Source organism: Terrapene carolina, unplaced genomic scaffold (assembly GCF_002925995.2).
Source record: "Terrapene carolina triunguis isolate 2854851 unplaced genomic scaffold, T_m_triunguis-2.0 Scaffold629, whole genome shotgun sequence".
Lineage (NCBI taxonomy): Eukaryota > Metazoa > Chordata > Testudines > Emydidae > Terrapene > Terrapene triunguis.
The window spans coordinates 4,877,526-4,904,136 of NW_020664980.1; the positions used below are offsets into that span (position 1 = coordinate 4,877,526).

The 26,611-nt window shown below is 40.4% G+C and overlaps 1 protein-coding gene across 3 annotated transcripts in view; it reads left to right on the top strand.

Annotated features, from left to right (window-relative positions):
• AFF4 (AF4/FMR2 family member 4) overlaps positions 1 to 26,611 on the top strand; it is a 78,764-nt gene that overhangs the window by 7,122 nt on the left and 45,031 nt on the right. The window contains exons 2-3 of one of the 3 annotated variants that reach the window (XM_024213106.2): positions 24,978 to 25,071; positions 25,568 to 25,694. The exons of 1 other annotated variant lie outside the window; for it this stretch is intronic. In XM_024213106.2, the coding sequence (XP_024068874.1) occupies positions 25,572 to 25,694 (123 nt within the window). In that variant the 5' untranslated portion in view covers positions 24,978 to 25,071; positions 25,568 to 25,571. The remainder of the gene's footprint in view (positions 1 to 24,977; positions 25,072 to 25,567; positions 25,695 to 26,611) is intronic. One more of the 3 variants, XM_024213107.2, reaches the window with a different exon arrangement.

Below are 26,611 nucleotides of genomic sequence, written 5' to 3' on the forward strand. Positions count from 1 at the left end.
CAGGAGCCGGCAAACAGGGCTGCTAACAGGGGAGTTTAAGTGGGAGTTCACAGGGGGAGGTGGAAGGGGAGGCAGGAGGGCGCGGCGCGCGGTGTGCTGTGTGTTCCCAGGAGCTGCAGGCAGAGACCACAGCAGCCATGAGCCAAGCAGCGGGGGACACTATGCAGATGATTGCATGCAGCAGCTGTGGTATGTACATGGTCCTCCCTGGGGAGCCTGAACAAAGGTATGTGTGCATGAAATGCCGCCTGATAGACCTGCTAGAGGAAAAGATTAGAGGGCTCCAGATGCAGGTAGATACTATGGTAGAGTTTAGAAGGGGATTCGAGCAGCTAATGGAGCAGAAGCTGGGTGTGGCAGAAGGGGAATGCTCAGGGGTACAGGTGGAAGCACAGGCTATGGTCTGTGAGGGGGGAAGGTCAGGGGCAGAGCAAGATCAGTGGAAGCATGTAACTGTGAGGAGCAGGCCAAGGAAAAGGAGGGCTAGTGAGGGGGGAATAGAACTCAGGAACAGGTTTGAGTGTTTGGATAACGAGGAAGAGAGGCAACAGGTGATAACTGATGGTGGGAGGCAGAGGAAGAAGAGAAGAGCGGCTAGTCCAATAGAGAGAGGGCAGGAGTTGATGGAGACAGCACCTATACCGGGCCCCAGTAGGATAGAGGATGGCACTAGGGGGACTATAAGGGAAAATAGAGAGACACAAGAGGTACGACTACAGGGGACAGGGGATAGATTTGTACAGAGTACTGTCACCAGGCAAAGGCAGGTTTATGTGATTGGAGACTCCTTACTGAGGAGGTTGGACAGGCCTGTGACCAGAGCGGACCCTGAAAACAGAAGGGTGTGCTGTCTGCCGGGCGCTAAGATAAGGGATGTGGACCTGCGGTTGAAAAGGATCCTAAAAGGAGCGGGTAAGAACCCTTTAATCATCCTTCACGTAGGAACGAATGACACGGCTAGGTTCTCGCTAGAGAGAATAAAGGGAGATTATGCCAGGCTGGGGAAGACGCTTAAGGAAGTGGAGGCTCAGATTATCTTTAGTGGGATTCTGCCTGTTCCAAGAGAAGGACAGCAAAGGGCCGACAGAATTATGAGGATAAATAGCTGGCTAAGGGAGTGGTGTTATAAGGAGGGCTTTGGGATGTATGGCCACTGGGAGGCTTTCGGGGACAGACAGCTGTTCTCACGGGATGGACTTCACCTGAGTAGGGAAGGGAATAGACTTCTGGGAGGGAGGCTGGCTCATCTCATCAAAAGGGCTTTAAACTAGGAACTTGGGGGAGACGGTTGGGAGATGTTCAGGTAATCTCCACGCCAGATTCCAACACAGAAAAGGAGTGTGAGGAGTTAAGCACAGGCATAGATAGGGGTAGGGAATTGGACATAAGAAAGAGGGGGCGGATGGACAGCATGGGGTCCGTTCCAAATTGCATAACTAATGGGAGAAAGGATAGACAGCATACGGTAAGATGTTTATACACCAACGCGAGAAGCCTAGGTAACAAAATGGAGGAATTGGAGCTCCTGGTCCAAGAAATGAAACCTGATATCGTGGGAATAACCGAAACGTGGTGGAACAGTAATCATGACTGGAGTACAGGTATGGAAGGGTATGTGCTGTTTAGGAATGACCGGAGAAAAGGTAAAGGTGGGGGAGTGGCATTATATGTCAATAATGAAATAAAATGTAAAGAAATAATAAGTGATGGGATGGATAAGACAGAGTCTGTATGGGCAATAATTACACTGGGTAAAAGAACTACTAGAGCCTCCCCTGAGATAGTGCTTGGGGTGTGCTATAGACCGCCGGGATCTAGCCTGGAGGCGGACACAGAACTACTTAATGTTTTTAGGGAAGTAAAAACTGATAAGAACTGTGTCATCATGGGGGATTTTAACTTCCCAGATATAGATTGGGTAACAAATGCTAGTAACAATAATAGGGCTCAGATGTTCTTAGACGTACTAGCAGATGAATTCCTTCATCAAGTAGTAAGTGAACCGACGAGGGGGGATGCCATTTTAGATTTAGTGCTGGTGAGTAGTGAGGACCTCGTTGAAGAAATGGTTGTAGGGGACAACCTTGGCTCGAGTGACCATGAGCTAATTCGGTTTAAACTTAATGGAAGGATTAACAGAAATGATACTGTAACTAAGGTTTACAATTTCAAAAAGGCCAACTTTAATAAATTAAGGCAACTACTTAGGGAAGTGGATTGGGCTAACATACTTAGGGATCTAAAGGCAGATGACGCCTGGGATTATTTCAAGCAGAAGTTGCATGAGATGTCTGAGGCCTGTATCCCGAGAAAGGGAAAACGATTAGTGGGCAGGACATTTAGACCTAGCTGGATGAGCGGGAGTCTCAAAGGGGCGATTAAGAAAAAACAGAAAGCGTACAGAGAATGGAAGAAGGGAGGGATCAGCAAGGAAACCTACCTTAGTGAGTTTAGAGCATGTAGGGATGCGGTGAGAAAGGCCAAAAGCCGTGTAGAGTTGGACCTTGCGAGGGGAATTAAATCCAATAGTAAGAGGTTTTATAGCCATATAAATAGGAAGAAAACAAAGAAAGAGGAAGTGGGACCGCTGAAGAATGTGGATGGAGTGGAAATTAACAGTAATCTAGGCATGGCACAATATCTAAATGAATATTTTGCTTCGGTCTTTAATAAGGCTAATGAAGGGTTTAGGAATAGAGGGAGTAGGACAGAGGGGAATAGAGGAGGGGGGATAGACATTACAGTATCAGAGGTGGAAGCCAAACTTGACCAGCTAAACGGGACTAAATCGGGCGGACCAGATGATCTTCATCCTAGAATACTGAAGGAACTGGCGCGAGAAATTGCGAGCCCCTTGGCGACAATTTTTAATGAATCTGTAAACTCGGGGGTGGTACCGTTGGACTGGAGAATAGCTAATGTGGTTCCTATTTTCAAGAAGGGGAAAAAAAGTGACCCGGGTAACTACAGGCCTGTTAGTTTAACTTCTGTAGTATGTAAGGTCTTGGAAAAAATTTTGAAGGAGAAAGTAGTTAAGGGTCTTGAGGTGAATGGCAATTGGGACAAATTACAACATGGGTTTACGAAGGGCAGGTCGTGCCAAACCAACCTGATCTCCTTCTTTGAGAAAGTAACAGACCTTCTAGATAAAGGAAATGCGGTGGATCTAATATACCTCGATTTTAGTAAAGCGTTTGATACGGTTCCACATGAGGAATTATTGGTTAAATTGAATAAGATGGGGATCAATGGGAAAATCCAGAGGTGGATAAGGAACTGGTTAAAGGGGAGACTGCAGAGGGTAGTACTGAAAGGTGAACTGTCAGATTGGAGGGAGGTCACCAGTGGGGTTCCTCAAGGTTCGGTTCTGGGTCCGATTTTATTTAATCTATTCGTTACTGACCTCGGAACCGAATGTAGGAGTGGGCTGATAAAGTTTGCGGATGACACAAAGTTGGGAGGCATTGCCAACTCGGAGAAGGATCGGGATATTCTGCAGGGAGACTTGGATGACCTTGTAAATTGGAGTATTAGTAATAGGATGAGATTTAATAGTGAGAAGTGTAAGGTGATGCATTTAGGGATGACTAATAAGAATTTCAGTTATAAGCTAGGGACGCATAGGTTAGAAGTGACTGAGGAGGAGAAGGACCTCGGAGTCCTGGTTGATCGCAGGATGACTATGAGTCGGCAATGCGACGTGGCTGCGAAAAAAGCGAATGCGATCTTGGGATGCATAAGGCGAGGTATTTCTAGTAGGGACAGGGAGGTGCTGCTTCCGTTATACAAGGCGCTGGTGAGACCTCACTTGGAGTACTGTGTGCAGTTCTGGTCTCCTATGTTTAAAAGGGATGAACTGAAACTGGAACGGGTACAGAGAAGGGCAACTAGGATGATCCGAGGAATGGAAAACCTTTCCTATGAAAGGAGACTCGAGGAGCTTGGTTTGTTTAGCCTAACCAAAAGAAGGCTGAGGGGGGATATGATTGCTCTCTTCAAATATATCAAAGGGATAAATACCAGGGAGGGGGAGGAATTGTTTCAGCTCAGTGCTAATGTGGACACGAGAACGAATGGATATAAACTGGCCGTGGGGAAATTTAGGCTTGAAATTAGACGAAGGTTTCTAACCGTCAGAGGGGTGAAATTTTGGAACAGCCTTCCGAGAGAAACGGTGGGGGCGAAAGACCTCTCTGGCTTCAAGATTAGGCTAGATAAGTTTATGAAGGGAATGGTTTGATGGGATTACATGATTCTAATCAATTAGGCAATAACGGCCATCGCTGGTAAAATGAGGGTCTGGCTAGAGATTCTTGCCTGTATGCTCGGGGTTCTGCTGATCGCCATATTTGGGGTCGGGAAGGAATTTTCCTCCAGGGTGGATTGGCAGTGGCCCTGGAGGTTTTTCGCCTTCCTCCGCAGCATAGGGCAGGGGTCACAAGCTGGAAGATTCTCTGCGACTTGAAGTCTTTAGATCACGATCTGGAGACTTCAACAGCAGAGCTAAGGGAAAGTGGGGGGGTCAGCTTTTGTGGCCTGCATCATGCGGGGGGTCGGACTAGATGACCATATTGGTCCCTTCTGACCTTAAAGTCTATGAGTCTATGAGTCTATGAGACAGCTCTACTGGTGTAAACCAATTCCTCAAGTGGCATAAAATAAGCTATAGTGGCAAAAGAACATTTTTGCTGGTACAACTGTGCCTACACTAGGGCTTTTGCTGCAGAGCTTTGCTGGTTTGGAGTGGGGGAGGGAAATCATCCTGACAGACATGGCCATGTACGTAAAACTTACTTGTGTAGACCAGGCCTTAGTATCCACTTGTGTATTCGAGACATACAGAAATTAAACCGAGACATAAAGGTTCCCAACATAGGTACAAGCTGCTAAATCACTTTTGGCCCTCTCTTTCCACTTGGTGTTTTAGTTCAGTGTTCACCATGGTTGCACAGGCTAAGTACATCAGTAATTGCACTTATCAGTTCCTAGCTATTTTACTACTCTTAAAATGAAGGCTGTGCATACTATGTCCAGATCTCTTGGGCCAAAAAAATTGCCTTGGTCTTTATAGGTGTATCAGACGAGGGTAGAATTTGTATTTAGATCAAGTTTCTCTTATTTATTTTAGATATCTGTGAGAACGAGATTAAAACATATAACAGCAAAGCTAGTAAACATACAAAGGTTTCAAAGAAAAATTGCACAGTATAAGACTGTTTTGTAACATATACTTATTCTTTAATTAGAAACTACAGAAAGGAAATGTCTGCTCTTATCTCTGCCTTATCTAATCTGATTGGCACAACTAAACAGAACAGTGATAGTCTATTGTGTTATTTGTAGAACCCCATTGATTCACTTCCTTATGACTGTCTTTCTGGGGTTCCAAATGTTAAGTTGCGCCTCAGCCACATTGCTGGAATAACTTAGTAAACACTTATTAAAAATATTGATTTAACAGGGCAGAAAATAAGTGTAGTCAGTGAGTGAAGAAAAAGGATAAAAAGGCAGTTCCTAGAACCGTGAATTCTTAGCCTGTAATATCAATACCAGGTATATTTAATTAGAAAAAATACCAGTAACACTGCACTTATACACACCCATACTCCGTACCCTACCGGAAATACATTTTACCAGTGGAGTGTTTTAATAATCACTTAGTCCTAAGTGTAAATCAGCTTTTCATTAGCAAGCTGCTCAGAAAAGATTTTTCTTTTCTCCCTTTCTTGCCTGTTTTCTTGCAATATTTTTCTTTTTTTAAAAAAAAAAAGCATTCTCTTTTGGCTGAATGATGCAAGGTCTTGTACTCAATCCGCATTTATCAATAGCCATTTTTACAGGGTTTTCCTCACTTACCTATTTGCCCAAACAACTTTATTTTGTGTGTGTGTTGGGGCAAATCATGCTCTTAATGCCCTACATGCCTGCAGATGAGGTGAGTGCGGTGGAATAAGTGTTTTTGTGTGTAGGGGTGGGTGGGATAGGAGGAGAATGTATGCCTGGAATGGATTTTGGAACACCATACCTATGTAGTATGAGGCTACAGTAGCTTTGTGTGTACAGTAGCTATTAATGGGACCCCTGTCCTGATCAGGAGCCTCCGGGTGATGCCATAATACACAAGATAAAATAACTGTAGGATAATGTATGCATGCAGGGTGGTGTCAGGAATTATTACTTAGACTGTAAACACCTTGGGGCAGGCACGATCTTTTTGGTCTATTTGTATGGTCCCTAGTAGAATGTGGTCTTCCTGGCCCATGAATAGGGATCTTAGGTGCTATGGTAATACAAATAATTATTGCATTAAGGTTGGGATTTTTAAAGGACTTAATAAAAGCCAATAGGAGTTTGGTGCCTAACTCTGTTAGGCTCCTCTGAAAATTCTAGTCTAAATATTCAACTCTAGAAGGTAAAGGTAACATGAAAATTATTTCACCTCACTTTAGCCAGCTTTCTAGTGGGATGTTATCCACTGAGGAAAATCTACCGCTTACCTGACTTTCCAAACACCATTTTCACTATGCTATTAAACACAAACTTTAAAATTATGGAGTGGTCAGCTGTTGAATATTTATGCAGTACAAAACCAATATTTCAATAAAACTCCACAAACCTTACTAAAAATCTAATTTAACCAAAAACAAAACTTGCCATTCACTTGTATTTCACCTCCTCATACCTGCATATTACAGGAGTTTCACATTGTAATTCTTACTCCTGAGGGAATTCTGCACCAACAAATTAAAAATTCTGTGCACAATATTTCAAAATACTGCATATTTTATTTGTCAAAATAACACTATATAAGCATGCCAGTTTCAATTATTTTGGTAATTTATTTCAAAATACCTGTCAGCAGACAACAAAAAAGATTCCCCCAGGAGTAGAGTTGAAGAAACCCTTAGTGCAACCCAGTTCCGGTTTCTCTGCCCCCTCCTGGCCCTGCACCCTCCCCTTCCAAAGCCCAGCTGCACCCCCCCCCCGCCCAGATACCCCCACCCCTGAGCCCAGCTGGTCCCCTCCCTGCCCCAGACACCTGCACCCCTCCTCCCAGAGCCCAGCCATGGGGTGCACCCCCAGCTCAGACAGTCGCAACTACCCTAGTGGCGGCCAGTAGCTCTGCAGCACCAATTCTGCAGGGGGAAAAAGGAAATTATGCACAGAGCATTAATTCTGCACAAATTTTGCGTTATGTAGTGGTGCAGAATTCCCCCAGGAGTAAATAATTTTATCTGCTGTAGTATCTAAGAATACAGTGAGTCAGGAGCAGAGTGGCCCATCGCTAGAATAGTTGGTGTGTGTCGGGTCAGGGCCACAGGGGTGTGGGTGTGTGTGTGTGTGTGTTTGTTTCAACAGTGTGGGTCCTTCTCACATAATGTCAGCCTGGAGTCTTTTTCCTAGGGTAGCTTGAAGCTTGGAACATTGCCTTTCTAAAAGTTCAGACAGCATTAGGTGCTACTGGAGGTTGAGTACAGTGTTTTTCTTTGGGTTCCTGTCCACATATATCAGTATATCTTAGGCTGAGTACCTTGAGAAGTCTCCAATGAATAGTTGAGTGCTGCCCCCATTTTGCTTATTGTAGTATTCCGAAATTTCACAGGATGAGAAGCATTTCTTGTCATATATTTTCTATAATATTTTAAAGCAGTTTTAATTAAAATCTTATTTTTGAAGCTTTGGCAGGTTCTGTCTTACAGTAAACTGATAATTGGTGAATCTTTATGTGAGTGCAATCTGGTATATTTACCCAGTCTCAATGTTACTTTAAATATTTAAAAATTCAACTGAACTTTGCTCAGATGTCAACTTTAGGTTTAGCTTGTGTTTTTTAACTTGATTGATTCCAGAAAAAGTTCTTCTTGTCTTTGTTTTTAGTGTTTTTGTTTTCTGTAGGACACATTAAAAAGTCATTTAAGATGAACAGAATTTAATAAAACAAGCATTCCACAACTCTACCCTATTAATAAATTAATAGATAACAAATTGAGTATTTCACGATGGGTTACGTTTGTGTTCTTGTGAGTGTATAGGTCCTGAAGATCTTAAAACTGTCAAGTTTATTTTACCAGCGCTAAAACAAGTCAAGAGCAAATAATCAAAAGCAGCTGTGTTCAGTGGCTTCAGTAGTTTGTCGAATGTAACTTCGACTTTCAGCAAGGCTTGAGTGGAAATTATATGATGACTTCTATGAAGATCTTTACAAAATACTATAACACAAGATCTCTGTCCACAAAAATGTCAGGCAAACTTTAGATTATATTGTTTGGTAAAAATTCACAAGACCATTAAAGGTAAAATTTGAGTGCTATATAACGGGTAATCAGACATTTTAAAATCAGCTGTTTAATGAGGAGCCAGTATAATCTCTAAATTATTACAATATGCTATTGTGATAGAATGTCCAAGGACAACAGTTTCTAATTATGACACAAACCGATTGGAGTCAATAGCAGACTGCAGTATGGGGCATCTTTTGGGCAAAAGTCAGGGAAGGAAAATGTACATATCCGGGTAGTTGGTTGTGCTCAACGAAAAAGAGTTAGGGTGGGATACAGTTGATGTAGAGTTTTTGCTTGAAGTTAGTAGACTACTGACTGAGAAGTTGGAAGCCGGAGAATGGGTTGCTGATCTTCATAGCTGAATCCTATTACTGTTTTGGAGAGATGATTGATATACATTGCAAAAGCTGTATATTTTATGGAGAGTTCCTTTGCTATTCTAGATGGGAAGATAGAATGCTCAGAAGTAAGGAATATGTAATAGCTTTTAGAGCAGCATGAGATACATCCTCCATGTTTAATGCTGCTTAGACATAATGATTGAATTACGAAGAATATGGTTTTTGTTTGACAGCCTGATCCAGGAGGTTTGTATAAAAGATCACTATGTTAACAGCTTTCTCTAAGAGAGAGCTCAGATTGTTGAGTATGATCCATCAGCATTGGATTGTAAATGGTGAGGGAAGATATAACATGAGAAGGGATAAATTAGAATTCAGTCATTTTTTTTTTTTAAATAAAGGCTTGGATGAGGGAGTGTGTGGGAGATAAGGGAATATCTGACCTCTCAAATGGAGGTAAAAGGACAGGAAACCAAGAGGGGTGGGGTGGGGAGGAATGCTGGCTAATGCAGCACAAGTTCTCTATCTGTTATGGAACCTGTCACACCTGCTTACTGAAAAGGATTTATATAGCTAAATGAATATTTACTAACATTTCTAACATGTTTTGAGGTAAGTACCTGTCATTGTTCTAAATATTTGATATTGAATGGTGTTCGTGTCTCTCTCGCTGCTGCAGTTCTATTGCTGTTTCCTAGCAATCTGCTGACAAAACTTGTGACCAAGTGATGTTTAGCATTAATGATTATGCTAGAAAGTTTTAACCTTTAATCCTTTTTAATGGCATGTTGGGAACGCCTTCATGTATGAGGACTGCAGCTCTCCTGCCATGCTATAGCATGCTCTGCAGCCTCATCCTCCCGCTCCCAGCTGACAGGTAGCTGCAGCTCCTGTTGCTTGTTCAGCTATATGCATCCAGTGTGTAGCCTACTGGCTGGCTTGCAGGCACTCATGGTCCTTCCATCTACCAGATCCTCTCTGCTTCTACTTCTGCGTCCCTCACCACCTACTAGCCTAGCTACATCTCCTGCTTCAACAATTCTCTTCTTACCCATTTCAACCTAGAATTTCCCAAGGTACCATTCTCCTCCTTACCAGGCCTTTCCCAGCTGCCACTAATTTCTCCTCCCTCCCCTCCCAGCATTCTTAAATTTGAAAGGGAAAGTTTGGGTAACTGACTTTGACTTCATTTATCCAAAAAACTCAAGTCTCCAGCCTTTCTCATAAAACTGACAACAAATAACAAGGTTGAGACTTTCTGTTGAATTTTGTTTTGGTTAGTGGTTAGAGCAAGGGGTACTAGGAATCAGAACCCAAAAATCATATTGTCTGTCCTTCCACTAAGTAAGTCACTTCACTTCTTAGTGTTCCTGTAGAACTACTGCTGTACTTTAATATAGAAAAGTATAACCTGGCAGGCAAATTCTAGACTTAAAAAGGGTACTTAACCCCAGTCAAGTCTCAAACATTAAAATAAATTCAGCTTATTGGAAATAGCATAATTTATTAGATTTATTGGCTCTGCTGTGTGAAGAGCCCAAGGAGAACTTGTGCAATTGTTCTCTGAATGATATTTAAACTCTGTTCTGCATGAGCACTGTTACAGGTTTTGTGATGTTATACATTTTATGCATTTAACAAGACGTTGTCTGCACTAAGAATGTTAGGAGATGTAATTCACTATACTTTGCAACTCAGTTTTCAGGAACAGTGGAAGAAATTGGGCATTTTTATCACCATAATCTAATCAGTTATGAGTACGGTTAAATCATAGTGGTAAAAATGCTCAGATTCTTTATATGATACTGTCATTGCTCATACCATTCCATTCACAGTCCTACTGTGCAGCACTTTGCTGTTTTTGCAGAAGGCACGCTGACTTGTCAACCAGAGGGAAGCCTGGGTGTTAGAGGATGGCAAAAAAATATTTGGAAGGGATGGTGTCTATTCAGCTCCCTTTTCTTGGCATGTGGGAGATCAGGGAAAGGAGTTAGACCTGCTGTTCTGAGAGTGAAACTAGAAAGGGGTAGGAGCCCTAGGTCTCTCCAGTCCAAGGAGTTCTGGGGTGGGCTTTGGAAAAAGCCCCTCAAAGAGCCTGGAAAGTGGCCTAAGTAGACAACTGAGTAAAGTACCCTGAGGAGAGGATGTCATTTGGCAAGACAGCCAGACATAGCCAAGTCCCTGAGGTGGAAACTAAAGGCAGGTCTTCGCTACCCGCCGGATTGGCGGGTAGTGATCGATCTATTGGGGGTCGATTTATCGCATCTAGCGTAGACGCGATCAAATCAATCCCCAATCGCGCTCCGGGACTCCAGCTCACGAGAGGCGGAAGCGAAGTCGACGGGGGAGCGGCAGCGGTCGACTCGCTGCCGTCCTCGCGGCCAGGTAAGTCGACCTAAGATACGCCGACTTCAGCTACGCTATTCGCTTAGCTGAAATTGTGTATCTTAGGTTGACCCCACCCCCACCCACCTAATGTAGACCTGGGCTTAGAGACTGGTAAAGCAAAGGGAGTGGACTTGCAGAAAGAGAAGCAGTGAGAGTTTAAAGTTGGACCTGACACCTGCTTTGTTGTCTGGGGTTGAAGGCCTTCAAAAAGGGAGAGCAGTATTGCTTAGGGGCCCTACCACAGAGAAGAGAGGAAAAGAACTAGAGGATATTCTTTTGTCTAGACTGTATACTTGGCCTTTATGACTCGGGAAGGGATTGAGTTTTGTAATTTAGCTAGACAGGAAAACCAGTTTGCCAGTGAGGGAAACAGAAGCAATGGCTTCATTCTCACCGTGGAAAGGTAAGGCTACAGCTACATAGCGCAAGAGTCAAAGTCAAAGTTCACCCGAGCCAATGGCTCATTGTATTGATATGATTAAGGCATGTCAGTTTCGTAGCCAACAGTACCCATTGGAATGACATGGCCAGCATAACATCCAGCTGTCTTTGACAACCCTAATCTGATGAATCAAGGCTACATCCTTATACGAGTCCCCCACTGTAATCCATAATAAATAACTCTGGAGAATGATGCTAATAGCTGTGGCAATTATGAGTCACCCACTCCAAAAGTTCTGGCACCTCTAAGAGGCAGCAATATTCTTCTCTCCTGAATTGCTACTGCTGTTTTGTCCAGGTGATGCCTGTGAAATGAGCTGAGCAAATTGTGCAAATTGAGATCTTTGCATACCACTTGGCTGCTGGGGTGACCAGGAAGGAGCTTTTTGACCAAATAACAATTTTGCAGTTGAAGACCAAACAGGTTTGGTTTGACTACTGCAATAGGCACAGTCACTTGTAACATTCCAAAGTTTGGCAAAAGGAGGCTGGGCAAATGGCCGAGAGAGAAACCTAGATGTAAATTGTTAATGCTTTGTCAGTTTGTTTTCCCATGCATAAAGAGGAGCAATTAGAGCCTGCTGACTGTCAATTCTGCATGTAAAACCTAAAAAATAAAATAAAATCCAGTCCAAATAACAGTTGTAGAACCAGTTTTCAAGTTTTCTCCTAACTTTTTATTACTGAAAACAGCCTTAAAAATATTTGTTAGCATTTCAGTTTTTAAATTTTAAATTAAGTGAACACATCAGCATTATAGTTAGCCTAAGCATTGAGCTGAAGATTGCACTTGCATAGGGGAGGTGGAAATCTTCATGTAATTGGCCCTACCTCGCTCACTTCACTGGTCTCAGTATAGAGGGTATATCAGGAAGGAGGAATGGCTGGAGTGCTGGTGTACTTTGGCAACCCTAGCTAAAGGAACAGACTCTTGAGTATTTTTTACAGCAAGGTGTAGGTTAGAGCAGCTGTGAGGCTGTTCCCCAATTCCTGCATCTGGTTCAGCTCCCAGTGTAAATTGGGAGTGTAATGGCAACTGTGGCATACAGCCACCTTTGTGTTCTCATCCAGCTCCTCTAGGCATGTTTTGTGGTAAGCACCATTTTGGCTAGATCAAAGGATTGATTGGTATCTCCATAAGAGTGTGTAAATTTGAGTGTTTTCTCACAACAGACTGTAAAGCATTATCCTCTGGATCGTTTCAGGGTGGGAAGAAATACTTTTTTATATGGCTGGCTCTGGGAAAATAGAAATTCTAGTTTAGTCTGGAACTCAGCACAATGAGAACCCCCAGACATGTATCAGTCAGGGACTGAGCATTCTCAACTCCACTATTGAGGGTGTGAAGAAATTAAGATAATTTGGTGATGAGCACTGTTATCGAACTCTGGGTAGAGAATGAGTGTATCATTATAGTTGAGAACCTTTTCCAGTAAATGGCAATATAACTTTTTTTAAACTGGGTTGATTGAGTGTACCAATAGACCTAATTTCCTTCTCCTTGTTTACAGTGGAGAGCCCCTTATGTCATTCTGACTATATTAATTTAGCATGGAAGTTCAAATAATGCCTCATGCTGACCTACATAAGACACTAGAGACTAGACTATATTTATGGTCTTTCAGTGGATTGCTATTTATAGGTTAAGCAAGGGATTGCTTGTGAAGCATCAAAAAAAAAGTTACCGCTTGATATAAAGTTATATATGTGGGCTGGTCAAATATTCTGACATTAACTTGGCCATTGTTATGCAGATTACACTGGACAGATTATTTCTTTGAAACTTCACTTCATCATCCTAGATGAGTGAATTGCATTTAGTTTGTCTTTATTTAAAGATTGCTAGTAATGGAATTTCTTTTTTGCTGCAGGCATCTTCTGCTTCCTTTGCTGATCTGTGAAAATCTTTTTTCTTCCTTTGGGTGTGATGGTCTTTAATACCACTTCTTAAACAAGATAACTATGTACTTTGGCAGTCATTTAGACAGCATTTACTGTTTAAAGGAGCATTGTTTATACAGCTGACATCCAGGAAAGAAACTTATTTGTCATTCAGTAGTTTATTTTGCAAATATTTGGTTTGCCCATTTTTTGGGCTTAAAACTTGAGAACATGAGGACCTTATGGTAAGTCTGGTAAATTGTTTAAATGATGGATCTCCTGGGTGGAGGGAAAAAGTGAAACTAAAAGGCCAGTAGTGTGTAGGCATGTTGTGGTGTAATGTATTGTAACAACTCTCAAGTATCTTGCTGAGCATATAGAAATAAAATATTTCTGTAGAAGCAGTTAACTTGTGTGAAAGCAGAGGTGATTGACGGGGGCAGAGGGGAGGTAGGTATAGGAAATGGAGTGCCTTGAGAAATATTGCAAATGCTTAAAATTGAATTTTGTATTCAGAAAAGCTTTATAGTGAAGTTTACTTCACATTTTTATTACAAAGTTGATAAAAAATATTCTGTTTAGTATAAAATGACTATGTGCAGCTGTTCATCCTTTAAAGCATATTATTTATTCCATTTTTGTAGCATGCATCTCCTTAATAGATTAAACACTTAGTTTCTAATAGCTTTATAAAAGATGAGCAACAGGATATCCTATATAACTTGATTGCTTTTTCCTGACTTTCAGATTGCTTTCCTCTCCAGAATGAGAGGAATGAGTGCACTTTGTAGGATCCACTCTGTGATTGCACTTGCTCCTACACACTAATCTTGTGCTGGAAACAGCAACTTGAAACTGACTAGGTAGCATGAATAGTCAATTTCATATGTAAGCTGTGTCTGAACTAGAAATGGAGCTATTTTTGAAATAGCCAGCATCATTTTTGACACACTGTCAAATATTGCCCCTCATCAATCCTAATTAAATGCAGTTTGTCAGTTGATGTACACAGAGGCAGCCAAGGCCTGTGAAACATCAGTGCAGAAAACATATCATGCCAGAGGGACATTCATTCTGTTTCAGGTCCTGAACATATTTTGGCCCTGGCAATATTAGTGGATAAACAATATTGAAGCAAATTGAGGGTGTGTCCTCAGGGTGCTGTATCTGCTTTTGGGTGCCACATGACTCATTTCCTCCTGCAGAGGAACACAGGTTTGAATGAGACCATATCTCTTGGGAGAAGAGAGTGAGTTGTTCACTAACTATCCTTACAGCTTCACCACCTTTAAGAAAACTTGAGACAATGAATGTTGTGAAGAGCTGAGTGAGCTACATAGTGTTCAGTTCACATTTATCAAAACTGAACATGTTTTTTTTAGCACAGTATCCAATAGGATGCTTGACAGTGAAATACAAATTGAAATTCAAGATAGACACATAATGGAATGTCTCATGAGAAATTGTGAGGAGAGGCAGTATCTCCATAATCTGAGGGAAGTGGAAGCTAAATCCAGATGTTTGACAGACTTGCTCTGTTCTGGGATTTGCTATTTTGTGTTTACTGTTTAATGTAGCATTGTCCTTGTAAGTAAGGTCCAGAGAACTGGTGAGAGTGGAGGAGAGAGGGTGAACCAGTTGTCTGAAATAAACCTTGTTTTTTCCTTTACATCTCACTTGAAAGAATATGGGGCTATATTCCTGCAAATGATTTGACTAGACTCAAAGCTGATGTATACTGTTTCAGGTCTCGTGTTTCAAAAATATAAGACGGTTCAAAAGTCAAAACAGCTTACTGCGGACTTTATGAAAAGTCAACTCCTTTCCTAACCCCAGTGCCACAGGATTCATAGCAGTAAGTGTGATGCTTTCAACTGAAGTTATATAGTGTAAAGAAGTCAAAGCCATATTAGTCATATTAATGATTGGTGCATAAACAAGCTTCACATAATTAAACTTAAATGTTGTCTTGGCTCCAGCATTTGAAGCAAAAGTTAAGGACATGTATGAACAGGATTATGGAGACTTAATACTGCTTGACATAAACAGCAAAACTTTGTTGGGAGATCATGTTATAACATGGCTTGATCTTGCCTCTGTGGACAGGATCTAACCACATCTAAGAATTTGACTTTAGAGTTTGTCTTCCCATTGTACTTAATTATAGCAACCACTAGTGACCTAGAATTGAAAAGATGTGGGGAATTTGATCCTTTGGTCATAAAAGCCAATTGGCTTTAGGTCTGATGAATTAAGATCCATGTAAAAAACTAAATCAGGTTGTTTCAAGTATCTGTTCACTCACAAAAATCTAATTAGAGTTAAGGCTTGTGCTTCACATTTGTGGTTTTTTTTCTTCCCATATTCTTTTGGACTGTAGGACTTAGAACTCCAAACTCAATTGTTAGAGAACAAAGAAATGCCTAATTAAGGTTCCCCCACATATCCCTGAAAAGAATGTACTGTAGTCATGTTGCATAAGTCACAAATATGTAAAAACTAGGAAATGTACAGTTAGTGTGTTGCTTCATTTGCCACACAACGTTAATTCTGCCCACTTTTTTCCATTTTGATCAGCAGCTAGTGCTGCCTGGATCAGTGGAACTACAAACAGCACATGAGGATCTATTGGACTTTATGAATAGGAGTCCTGATCTGGAGCTGTAGTAGGCATAGAAAAAATGGCAGATTTAGTAAAGGATGTGAAGTACTGTGATGTTAATTTTCTTTCTGGCATCCCCACAGGGGGAGTGTCAAGGTCATGTGGTTGTTCCTGAAAGCCATTCTTCTCCCTCCGTCCCCTCTCCTCCCCCGATGGTTTTATGTGGGTGACAGAGGGTGAGAGCTGATTGCTGAATGGCTCAAAGGAACACAGCTTCCAAGTGCCTTCCTCGTGCCAGCTGACTACCTGGGACAGCAGTCCAAAGAGAGGAACTGGTAGCTGTGCCCCTCAACTGTCAACTCTTTTCTCTTTCTTAGTTCCTTCATGGTATCTCTTAAGCTTGAGTGGACAAAGGGTAGAGGAGGAACTGTCAGTTGAGGGGCTGTGAATGTGTCTGCTGCTCCTCTTGCAGGAAGTGCAAAGCTAGGAACTCTGCTCCTGGGAGCCCTGCAACTCCATTTTATTAAACATTTTTTATGTGTATTTTTGGATGAAGATTGAAAATTTGCCTTTAAACAGAAACCATGTTGCAACCTTAACTCTGGTGCTGCTAGAGCTGCCCCGTAATTTGACTCTTTACAAAAAAACCCAGATATTTAGTGTTTTTTAATTTCCTACAGTTTGGTCAAAGTGTAATCCTTGCTTAGAATATCTCTAGTCATCAACATGTTAGAATATATACCCATTTCAAGTCTGAATTGCTGGCTTAATAAAAGTAGTCCGAGCTCTGGTCAAGTGTAGGTAGTCTCTTGGTCTATCCAAGGCCGTGATCAAGTGTCTTGATGTTTTTGGTCTTTTGGCCTCGAGATGAAAACCTTGCCTTTGTTTCTGGGACCTGGAAGTGAAAAAATTCTCTAAGTTATATTTATATGGCCTCCTTTTTTCTAAATAATCCAAGAACCCTTTACAAATGGGTTGTATGATGACAAATTATGTACAAAGATCACTTCATCCACCACTGAGATGCAGTGGTTTGTGGGGTAAAAATGGTAGCTGTTTAATAGTGCACAGTAATACTATATAATGGTTAAGGGAAGGAAGTGAAGAATACCACATCCAGTTGAAACTACAGAGCAGGATGTAATAACCCAAACTGTAATTTGGCTAGGGCACAAAAATGAATACCCTGCTCCTGCAAACTTTACTTGGCCAAAAGTGCTTAGGACCACTGTCTCATCTAGGAGTGAGCATCTCCAGCATTACAGTATATCCTTTTACCATTCTGGAATATTGTTAACTTGGAGGTAAAAGCACCACACAGTGAATCACCACTTCTTTGTTCCTTGGAAGCTTCTCATTCAAATATTGACCAGGCCTAACCCTTCTTATCTTGAGTGCTGACAAGATCACAACATGTTGTAATTCTCAACATGTTGATCAATGTGTTTGCCTCCAACTCTTTATTTACTAGATGCCGATCTCACGGCGGAACGTACAGTTTTAGTTCCTTTCACATGAAGGATAATGTAGAACAAATATTAGATGCCTTTATATTCAGGGTTTTGCTGCTGAAGTAGCCTGTGTTTTGCTTCACTAATATATTTTTCCCCAAAGATATTTATGGAAGGGGAGATCCCTCCTTGTTAGAGGTGGAGTTTAAGTAAAAAGAGGAGTGTTTCTTCTCCCTCATCAAAGTGAATTTATGGGCTCAGGTCCTCTTATGACCAAGTGTGAATATGATCTCTCTGCATGTGTGTAATCATGAATTTATTGCAATCCTTGAGTTATAATTTAAGAACTTATTTGGTATAGTAAATTCTTTCCTTGTAGAGCAAATAAATACCTCATAGTTGGAGGTATCCCAATCCAAATAAGATTTCCCTCCCTACATGGAATACAGCTTCTATATTTATCAGAGCCTAGAGAAAACTGCAGCCCTTTTGTTAAGAAATACGAGGGAAAGAAATGTGGAAATAAAATGGGGTATTTTGTTCTTTGCAAAGTTAGCAAGATTTACTTTTCCTGCGGCTTTAACCATATGTAATAATATTTTCAGAGTTCTGTGTAATTTATCTCTGGCTCTTAGTTACTTGGTGTCGCTGCAATTTTAGTTACCAGTTTTAATAACCTTTTACTAATCTTATTTGTGAAGACCACAATACTTTTAACCAAGTGTAGGATCTTCATGTCTAGGATAACTTTTTGCCTACAAGTATTTGAATGGGTATTTAAAAAAACCCTCAACCTGTAAAAATGAGTGGGTTCAGAGGATCCAAAATCTTCCTTTTCTGTCTCTGTGATTTCCTGTCAACACTTCTCTGTGTACTTTAGACAAAGTTTTCTATTTGTACACACTACATTGTGCAAAGCTGCTTTGTGTACAATTGACCTTCCCTTTCACAATGGAAGGAAGTGTTTTACTTACTGTTTTTTCCCTGGCCAAGAAAAAAGAAATAGCTTCAAACTAAATGTTAACTTTAATACCTATTTAATTGAATCCATCTTGCAGTAATTTGCCAAGATTTTGGTTTACCTGTGCACACCTTGCATTTCCAGTGCAATGAATTCATGTGCAGTGATGTCACTTCAATCACCTTTTCAAATCTTTTTTACTCACTCATGGAATCCATTATTGTAGTAAATAGGAGCCAAATACAAAAAACAGATTGCTTTAGACTGGTCTGTTAAACCATACTTTTCTTCTTTGCATCAGATAGTTATTTCTGTTTCGCTCTCCTGTGTCTGTGAAATAATGTTGGCTTGTTCTTCAGCATAATTATTGGGGAAAGGCTGTTGTGAAAAGCTGGTTTGCATCATTCTTTGAAAATGTCCAGGGTTGGGCTCAGTCTTTGATCTCTGAAGGAGATCTACAGTTGAGCACCATCCACTAGATGTGCTTCACCTAGGACACCATCACCTTTCCATCCAACACTGTTGTCTTAGTGGGTTGTGGCAGGACAGGAGGTTTCATGGGGTATGTCTACACTGCAATTAAAAATCTGCGGATGACCCATGCCAGCTGACTCTGGCTAAGAGGCTATTTAATTTGTGGTGTAGACTTGTAGGCCTGGGCTCTACGACCCTGCCCAAGCCTGAATGTCTAAATTGCAATTAAACAGCCCCATAGCCCAAGTCAGGTGGCATAGGCAAGCCATGGTTGTCTAATTGCAGTGTAGACATACCCTATGATAGCTCTTGGCTATAGTTTTCTGTAGCATTTGTAGTACTCTTTATCCTGACTACTCTAGAATATATCCTCTTTTATGGGTTTTGCAGATCTTTTGGCTTCTTCAGTGTGGGAGCAATTGTGTTGTAAGCTGATACATTGTAGCATTTTAGCCTGTGCAAAGAATTTGGTGGCAAGTTTTGTAGTAAGTTGCTACACTTCCAGTATTAAGCGTGGGAGCACGTGTGATCATTAATCTGCTGGGCTGACAATGAAATACAAAAAGGGATTCCAGTCCCGTCCCCCCCACCCCCACCCCCACCCCCCCGTGTCCGTGTCCGTGTAAATAGTTTGTGAAAACAAAGTGGGCCTCTAAAGTGTAAACTACAGGATTCTGGGGTATCATTCTACATCTTGAGTATTGAGAAAGAGGACAGAATTTTCTACTTTTCTATTTGAAATATAGTGAAAAATGTCTAATATAGTTGATGAAACTGGGTGTGTCCAGCATGAAGAGCTAGATATGTGTATTCTCTCTGAAGACTGTTTATCGCTCATGGCTAAATGTTGTCAAAGTGGACTTTGCTGTTTAATCACAGCCAATTAAGCAGCACTGAATAAATGAATGGCTATTACTTCATCTCTTGCTTTATGAAACCGGTTTTAGAAAAAGAAACCCTTGAGTGCAAATGAGTACTTTTGGAGGATACGAGGCAAAAGTGTTGTAGACATGCTTTAAAGACCCACTAATGCCTGGTTGGAAAGTTGGAGTTGGGAGTATTTTTCTGTATGGAATGCTGTGTGTGTGTGTGGGATTACTTGGGCACCCAGTTTTGGCAGCTGTCTGATTGCTGCTTTAATGGGTCTAAGAAAACTGAGCAATGCTGCTGTCAGTGACGGAGCATGATGAACTTATGATAGGATGGATTCTGAATTAATGAACTCTTTGATTTCTGTGATTGTTGAGTAGGGGGAGACATGGTGAGAAGAAAGGATGTTAAGCCTATCCCTAGACATACGCCTAAAAAGAGATTTATTTATCTTGATGTCTTTCATAAGAACAGCCATACTGGGTCAGACTAAAGGTCCATCTAACCCAGTATCCTGTCTTCCGACAGTGGCCAATGCCAGGTGCCCCAGAGGGAATGAAAAGAACAGGTAATCATCAAGTGATCCATCGCCTTTCACCATGTTGCCAGTAATACTTGGGCAAAAAGGGTGCCTGCTTCCTTGTCTTTGCTTTATTCCTGTCAGATTTAAGATGTGTAGTTAATAAAAACAGCTATTCATGATTCAGTGAAAGATGAAAGCCTTGAAGACTTTGCACCACTTGAGACTCAGATGGGTTACTCTGACTTGGTTTGCATAGCTGTCTTTAGTTGGTGCACCATGAGTCAGTTGAAAGAATAAATGCCAAACCTTTTCAGAATAAGTGTGTACTCTGCTTCTTCACCATTGTCTCTAGTATAGTTTCTCATACAATACATTTCTTAAGTACTGATATAAGAGGAAATGGTTCTCTTTAAAACATGGCAGCAGGGATTTAAGTAACCCTCACTTCACCATTCTCATGATGATTTTATAATTCTGTCCTTGTATTTTAAGTTGAATTTAGAGGAAAGTTTGAGCATACAGAGATCACAAATCTAGAAAGTCAACATTTTTCTTGTGTCCAGAGTTGTTGTAGCTGTGTGGGTTGCAGGATACTAAAGGAACAAGGGGGTGAAGTAATATCTTTTATTGGACCAACTTCTGTTGGAGAGAGGGAGGGAGGGAGAGGGAGAGGGAGAGGGAGAGGGAGAGGGAGAGAGAGAGAGAGAGAGAGAGAGAGAAGCAAGCTTTCAAGCTACACAGAGCTCTTCCTCAAGTCTATAAAAGGTACTTAATGTCACAGCTAAGTACCAGGTCAAATAGATAATTTAGCATAAGTAGTTAGCACATATTCTATCTGTTTGACCTTGTATCTAGCTGTGACACTGAGTATCTTTTATAGACCTGAGGAAGAGCTCTGTGTAGCTTGAAAGCTTCTCTCTATCACCAACAGAAGTTGGTCCAGTAAAAGATATTATCGTACCACCTTGTTCTACTGACAAGATATATATACACACTCAGTTATCACAGTTGTTTCTACTTTTAAGTAATAGTACAGGGGAAAACTCTGGAACCTCAGATACCACTGTGGTAACTTAATAATGATCACTGTAGCCATAGCTTTGTGAAATAAGTCCATCATCTTGTGACAGTTGCATTGCCTCAGTTGATTTGTCTTTTCTTAGGGTATGTCTTCACTACAGTGTTACTCTGAACTGTTTAACAGGTATTGCCCTAATTTCCCTTCCCATCCACACACTCCAACCTCTTACCCAGGGGTTCTCAAACTGGGGGCTCTGACCTCTCAGGGGGTCATGAGGTTATTACATGGGGGTTGCAAGCTGTCAGCCTCCACCCCAAACTCCACTTCACCGCCATCATTTATAATAGTGTTTAAATATAAAAAAATGTTTTTAATTTATGGGGGGGGGGGTCACAATCAGAGGTTTGTTGTGTGAAAGGGGTCACCAGTACAAAAGTTTGAGAACCAGTGCTCGCTCTTGAGTGTAGTGATGCTTTCAACCCATGCTAGCTAGCTTATGAGGGGTTGTGGGTTAGAACCTGGTGGCTTTCACTTGGGCTGGTAACATGTTCACTGTTCAGTAAGGATGCAGGCTAAAGCACTTGCGTGGTGATAGTCCGGCAGTGACTGTCCACGGTTCCCCTTGTGTGCCCAGAAGGGACCACATTCTCCCACAATTCATTGGATAGCTCAGCTTATTGCATTGCATTGCATAGAACCATGGGATATGCTCCCAGAAGTCCTAACAAGAGACACGGGGGAATGCTGTACCAGTAAAAACATAATAACTTGGGTAGCGCTTTGCAGTATAACTGCTCGGACCCAGACTAGGCTAACCTGTGTGCTCACACCCTGGTTTACGATCACTTGGAGTAACTGCAGTGAAGACATACCCATCTCACACTAGAGAGGAGTGGGAAAATGAGAAATAAAATGTTCAGTGAGAGGGTGGGGTGAGGTGGCAATAAGGATATCTTTTAGATAAAGATCAGCTGGTAATAGGTTTCAGCTTAAAACAGTTTCTTTTTAACATAAAACCTAAACCCAACAACTGGACACAGCTGGATTCAGTATTTAGTCAGTGTTTTGTTTGGGTTTCATGTGATGTCTGACTATTAATGTGCTTTGTTAGTGTGATTTCCTTCCCTCCGCCTCCCAGGTTTTCATGTGTGCTCCAGCTCTTGTATTTTGACATTGGAATTGGGGCAAGAGGCTCCGAGCATAGGAAAATCACTTTTGGTTGTTATAAACTTAATGAGCCAACTGTGTAGAATGTTTAATTTTGATAGGTATTCATAGTTTTTAACTGGTTTAAAAAAATAATTCACTGAGAATTATAATTTGGCTGTAAAAGCCTTAACCTAAAGGAGTTTGCAAAATCAGTTAATTAGTAGCAGTACTGATTTTAATAGACATACCTTTGTCATTTGCTTTTTAAAGTACCTTTGCTTCTTACTATTTTTGTTTGAGCATAGACCTGCATCTAGTTTCTCTCAGGTGACCATCTTATAGCTGTATAGTACCTGCCCATTGTTCAACCAGGGAGCTGTCTGAGATAACTTATATAGTTATGAAAATCCACCAAACCAACAGCCCATTAGTTTAATCTATGAACATAATGCCAGTATGCAAGCTTGTAATGATTTTAATGGCTGTTATTCACTGGAAGCACTGAAGATTTAATCTGATTTTTGAATCCCTTTTAAACTATTGGCTTCAGTGAAACAAATACAATCCAAATCCACCACCTGTGAAGAAATTTTTCTTTTACTATAATGTTTAAGATGGGAGGTTAGCGGGAGGGAGAAATTCAGGTAGCTTGTGTAATATTTCTATTTACCTGTTCTCCAACGGTCTAGTAGTGTGAGCTGAGAGAGCCAATTTAATTCCAGTGTTGCCCCTGACTGAACTCAGTTCCCAAACCAAGGTTTCCATCCTTACTGCCTTTTCACGTGAAGTTGTTGCACACGTTGCAGTCCCTCGGTGCAGTAAGAAGACTGTTTCCGTTACTTAGTTTGGATAGTCCTAATTATTAATGTAAGGTTGGAAGTTGCTCCAGGTCTTCATTTGTAAAAGTTATTGCTGATCAAAATTTGTTTCTCATTATTACATTACGAACTCTACACCATATTTTTAAATAGCTGCAAATGTTAAGTCTGCTTAAATGTTAATTAAACTTTATATGCTTCTAAACTGTAGTAATTGTATGTCTTCTAGGTGTGCCTAGATTACCCATATGGATTAAGTATTCTAGGATGAGCAACAAAAAGTAAATCTGAAAGGATTAATCAAAATTTTACATTTTATAGTCAACAGGCACAGAAGTTAAATGCAGCTGTTCTAGGTGGCTTTTAACTGAACAGTCTGTATAATTAAATTCGTGTTGTCTATAATGTCTTTTTGTTTCAATACTTTTTATAGGAAGACAGGATACTAGCCCAAAGAAGGATCTTATCTCTCAATTCTATATCCATGATCAAGTTGAAATGAATTTTCCAGGTTCCATGTATCATGTGTATTGTGTTTTTTAAATTAAAGAATCCCTTATCTTTCCTTTATCACAAAAACCTTAAATTAGTAACCATTTTAAGAAAATTAGTTTATTTTTTGCTGTTCAGTCAGTTTGGACAATCAAAGTGAACTAGTCAGTTTCACTTTCCAGGTGCAAGTTTTTTATAGGGCTCAGTCTTGAAGAACAGATAAGCTGAATGGCTTTCAATCATTTTATCAGGGCTTTTTGTTCATGTTAACATTCCTGAAGATGCAGAGTAATACATTCAGAGGTTTTCTAGCTGACACTTTTGTAGCCTGGTGTTAAGCTAACACAATTAAGAAATATCATTTTTGCCCATCAAGACATGGTCTGAACGGACACGCTCTCTTATTGTGTTTGCATTGTAGACACTGCTGGGAAATACTTAAGTACAACCAAAACATGTCTGTCAATTTTCTTTTTAAATTGAATGTTTCCACTGATCAAGCTAAAACTATATTTTGGCCCTAATCTACTTTTCAGCATCTCTTAAAGTTCATTATACTAACTTAGAGTATGAGACAATCAGAATGAAGCTAAATACAGAGAGAAAAATTACAGTGAAAGTAAGCTAAAGTAAATATTTAAAAGGCTGAGTAATAGAAATTGAAGATGACTACTCATTTATTTAGAATAGAGTAACTGTTTTATCATGTAGATTTCAAATAGAATACTTCAGCAAACATTTTGAAAATAATTGGGCAGTTGTCTAAACAGTCAAATAATGGTCTCTTGAATTAATGTAACCTTTTATTTTGTTTCATCTTATTTAGACTGTAGCATCTTTCAGAGACCACTAATTTCTTCTGTGTGTAAAACACCTTGCACATGTGGTGCTACATAAATAACTGAATGTTGATTTACACTTACGACTTTTGCAGAAGAATAGTACACACAAACACCATTACTAGTGCCATCTTATTCATAGTCTTGTTTCCCGAATTACTTTGTCTTGATGCTTTCTCAAGTTCAAAGAGACACTTTTTAGACATCCTTTTTTTTAATTTGGCCTTAGTGCTTATAATTAAAGCAGTGTGTCAGTTGAAGCAGACATCTCCTAAGTCAGATTTCAGTAAACTTTTCTTAAAAAAGAGAAATTTCCAGTTTCTTAACCCATACTGATCAGTAGTTACTGACTGTATGACAGGACAGTGGACGAGAGGCTGCAATATTGCTGTGACTGAGGTGTTTGCTGAAATATGTATTTAGAGCAGAAATGTCGTTTTTTAGGGAACCTAGAAACAAGAGCAAAGCTGAGGTCTAACTACGATAGAGGATGGACACCAAAGAAGCTGTGTTGGGGACAAAAACAAAGCAAAATAAGGTAGAGCAAAAGTAGAGGCCAAGCATTGGACATGGGAAGGGATGGAGTGTGGGTGGGGGTTGTATACTGAATGGGGGAACAGTCAGGGGATATTAAAAGGAAAAAGTGGTGGAAGCTTTTAACAGTGAATGGCAAATGGATACTACTTTTTTTAAACCAGCCTATTCTAACTTAAATTAATTATGCAGGTGAAATGGTTTGGAGGAGTAGGGGTTCGTTCACCTATGGATTCTGTGTGAATTTTTCTATTTTTGATCATTGCCTAAGCTCTACCAGTTTTACAGATATAAGCTAGTTGCTGACTGCAGGTTATAGCAAATACAGATGCCAGCTGTTTAATTAAAAACTTCTTTTCAATTTTGGATATCTCCTGCTGTCATAAGGGGATTCTTCAATTGAACCATTCTGTTGGCAAACTGCATACAATGGAACTAGCTTTGTTCACTTTCATCCCTCACTTCCATTCTGTGATCAGAAATTATGTTTTTGTTCATAGCAACATGAACCGTGAAGACCGGAATGTGCTGCGTATGAAAGAAAGGGAAAGGCGAAATCAAGAAATTCAACAGGGCGAAGAAGTCTTTCCACCTAACTCTCCTCTCTTTGCTGAACCATATAAAGTTGTGAGTTTATGCTATTATTAAAAATGCAGTTCCTTGTAGCAAAAGCCATATTTCTAATTATTTGATTTCTAGGCTTTTTTACGTGATTTTTTTTCTAGTGCACAGTTCTTGTGACAGTGATAAGAAGCAGGGCTTGAAAGTGAGGATGGATGGCTACTAGGTAGCAGGACTAATAGATGCTCAAAATATCACTCAAGAATAAAGACACTGCTTTATTTGAAAGGATGTGCTGAAAAGGATAATGAAACTTCAGCTAACTTTTCAGTTTCCTTCTGAAATTGTTCCAGCCACCCAAAACATTTCAAGTGTTGGTCAAGTCTGTTATGGTGGCTAGCTTTTTTTTTTTTTTTTTAAATGCTTTTTTAGCTTACTGTTTAGCATATTAACCTTCATCCACAGTACTCTAGCTAAAGGTAAACCCAGGAATAGGAAGTTTGACTAGCAGGTTGATTTTAAATACAAAACTGCTTCATAGCCTGGGGTTCTTACCATTTAATATAGCCAGGTTCCTTAAAATTCATTTACTATTGTGAGCTTAATTCAGGGTTTGGTGTAACTTTTTTCTTTTCTTTACAAACTATTTAAAGTCTCTACCCATGACTTTAAACCCACACTAGATTCTCTCCCAAGGATCTATTTAGGCCACACTCAACACCTATAGACGAACAATATATATGTGCCTGAGGCAGAAACTAATTTTCGAAGGGTAAGATAATGACCTCCATGATTTTAATTCTTTATTATTCAAGAACCCTTAAAAAAAAAAAAAAATTCTTTCAATGTAGCCTCCTCTGGTAAGTGAGGAGATGAGACTTGGGTCTTGTCTGTATTAGAAAGTTTTGCTGCTTTAATGTTACTGTTATAGTTAAAGTGGTCTCCTAGTATGGACATAGTTATACTGGCAGAGAAGTGCTTAT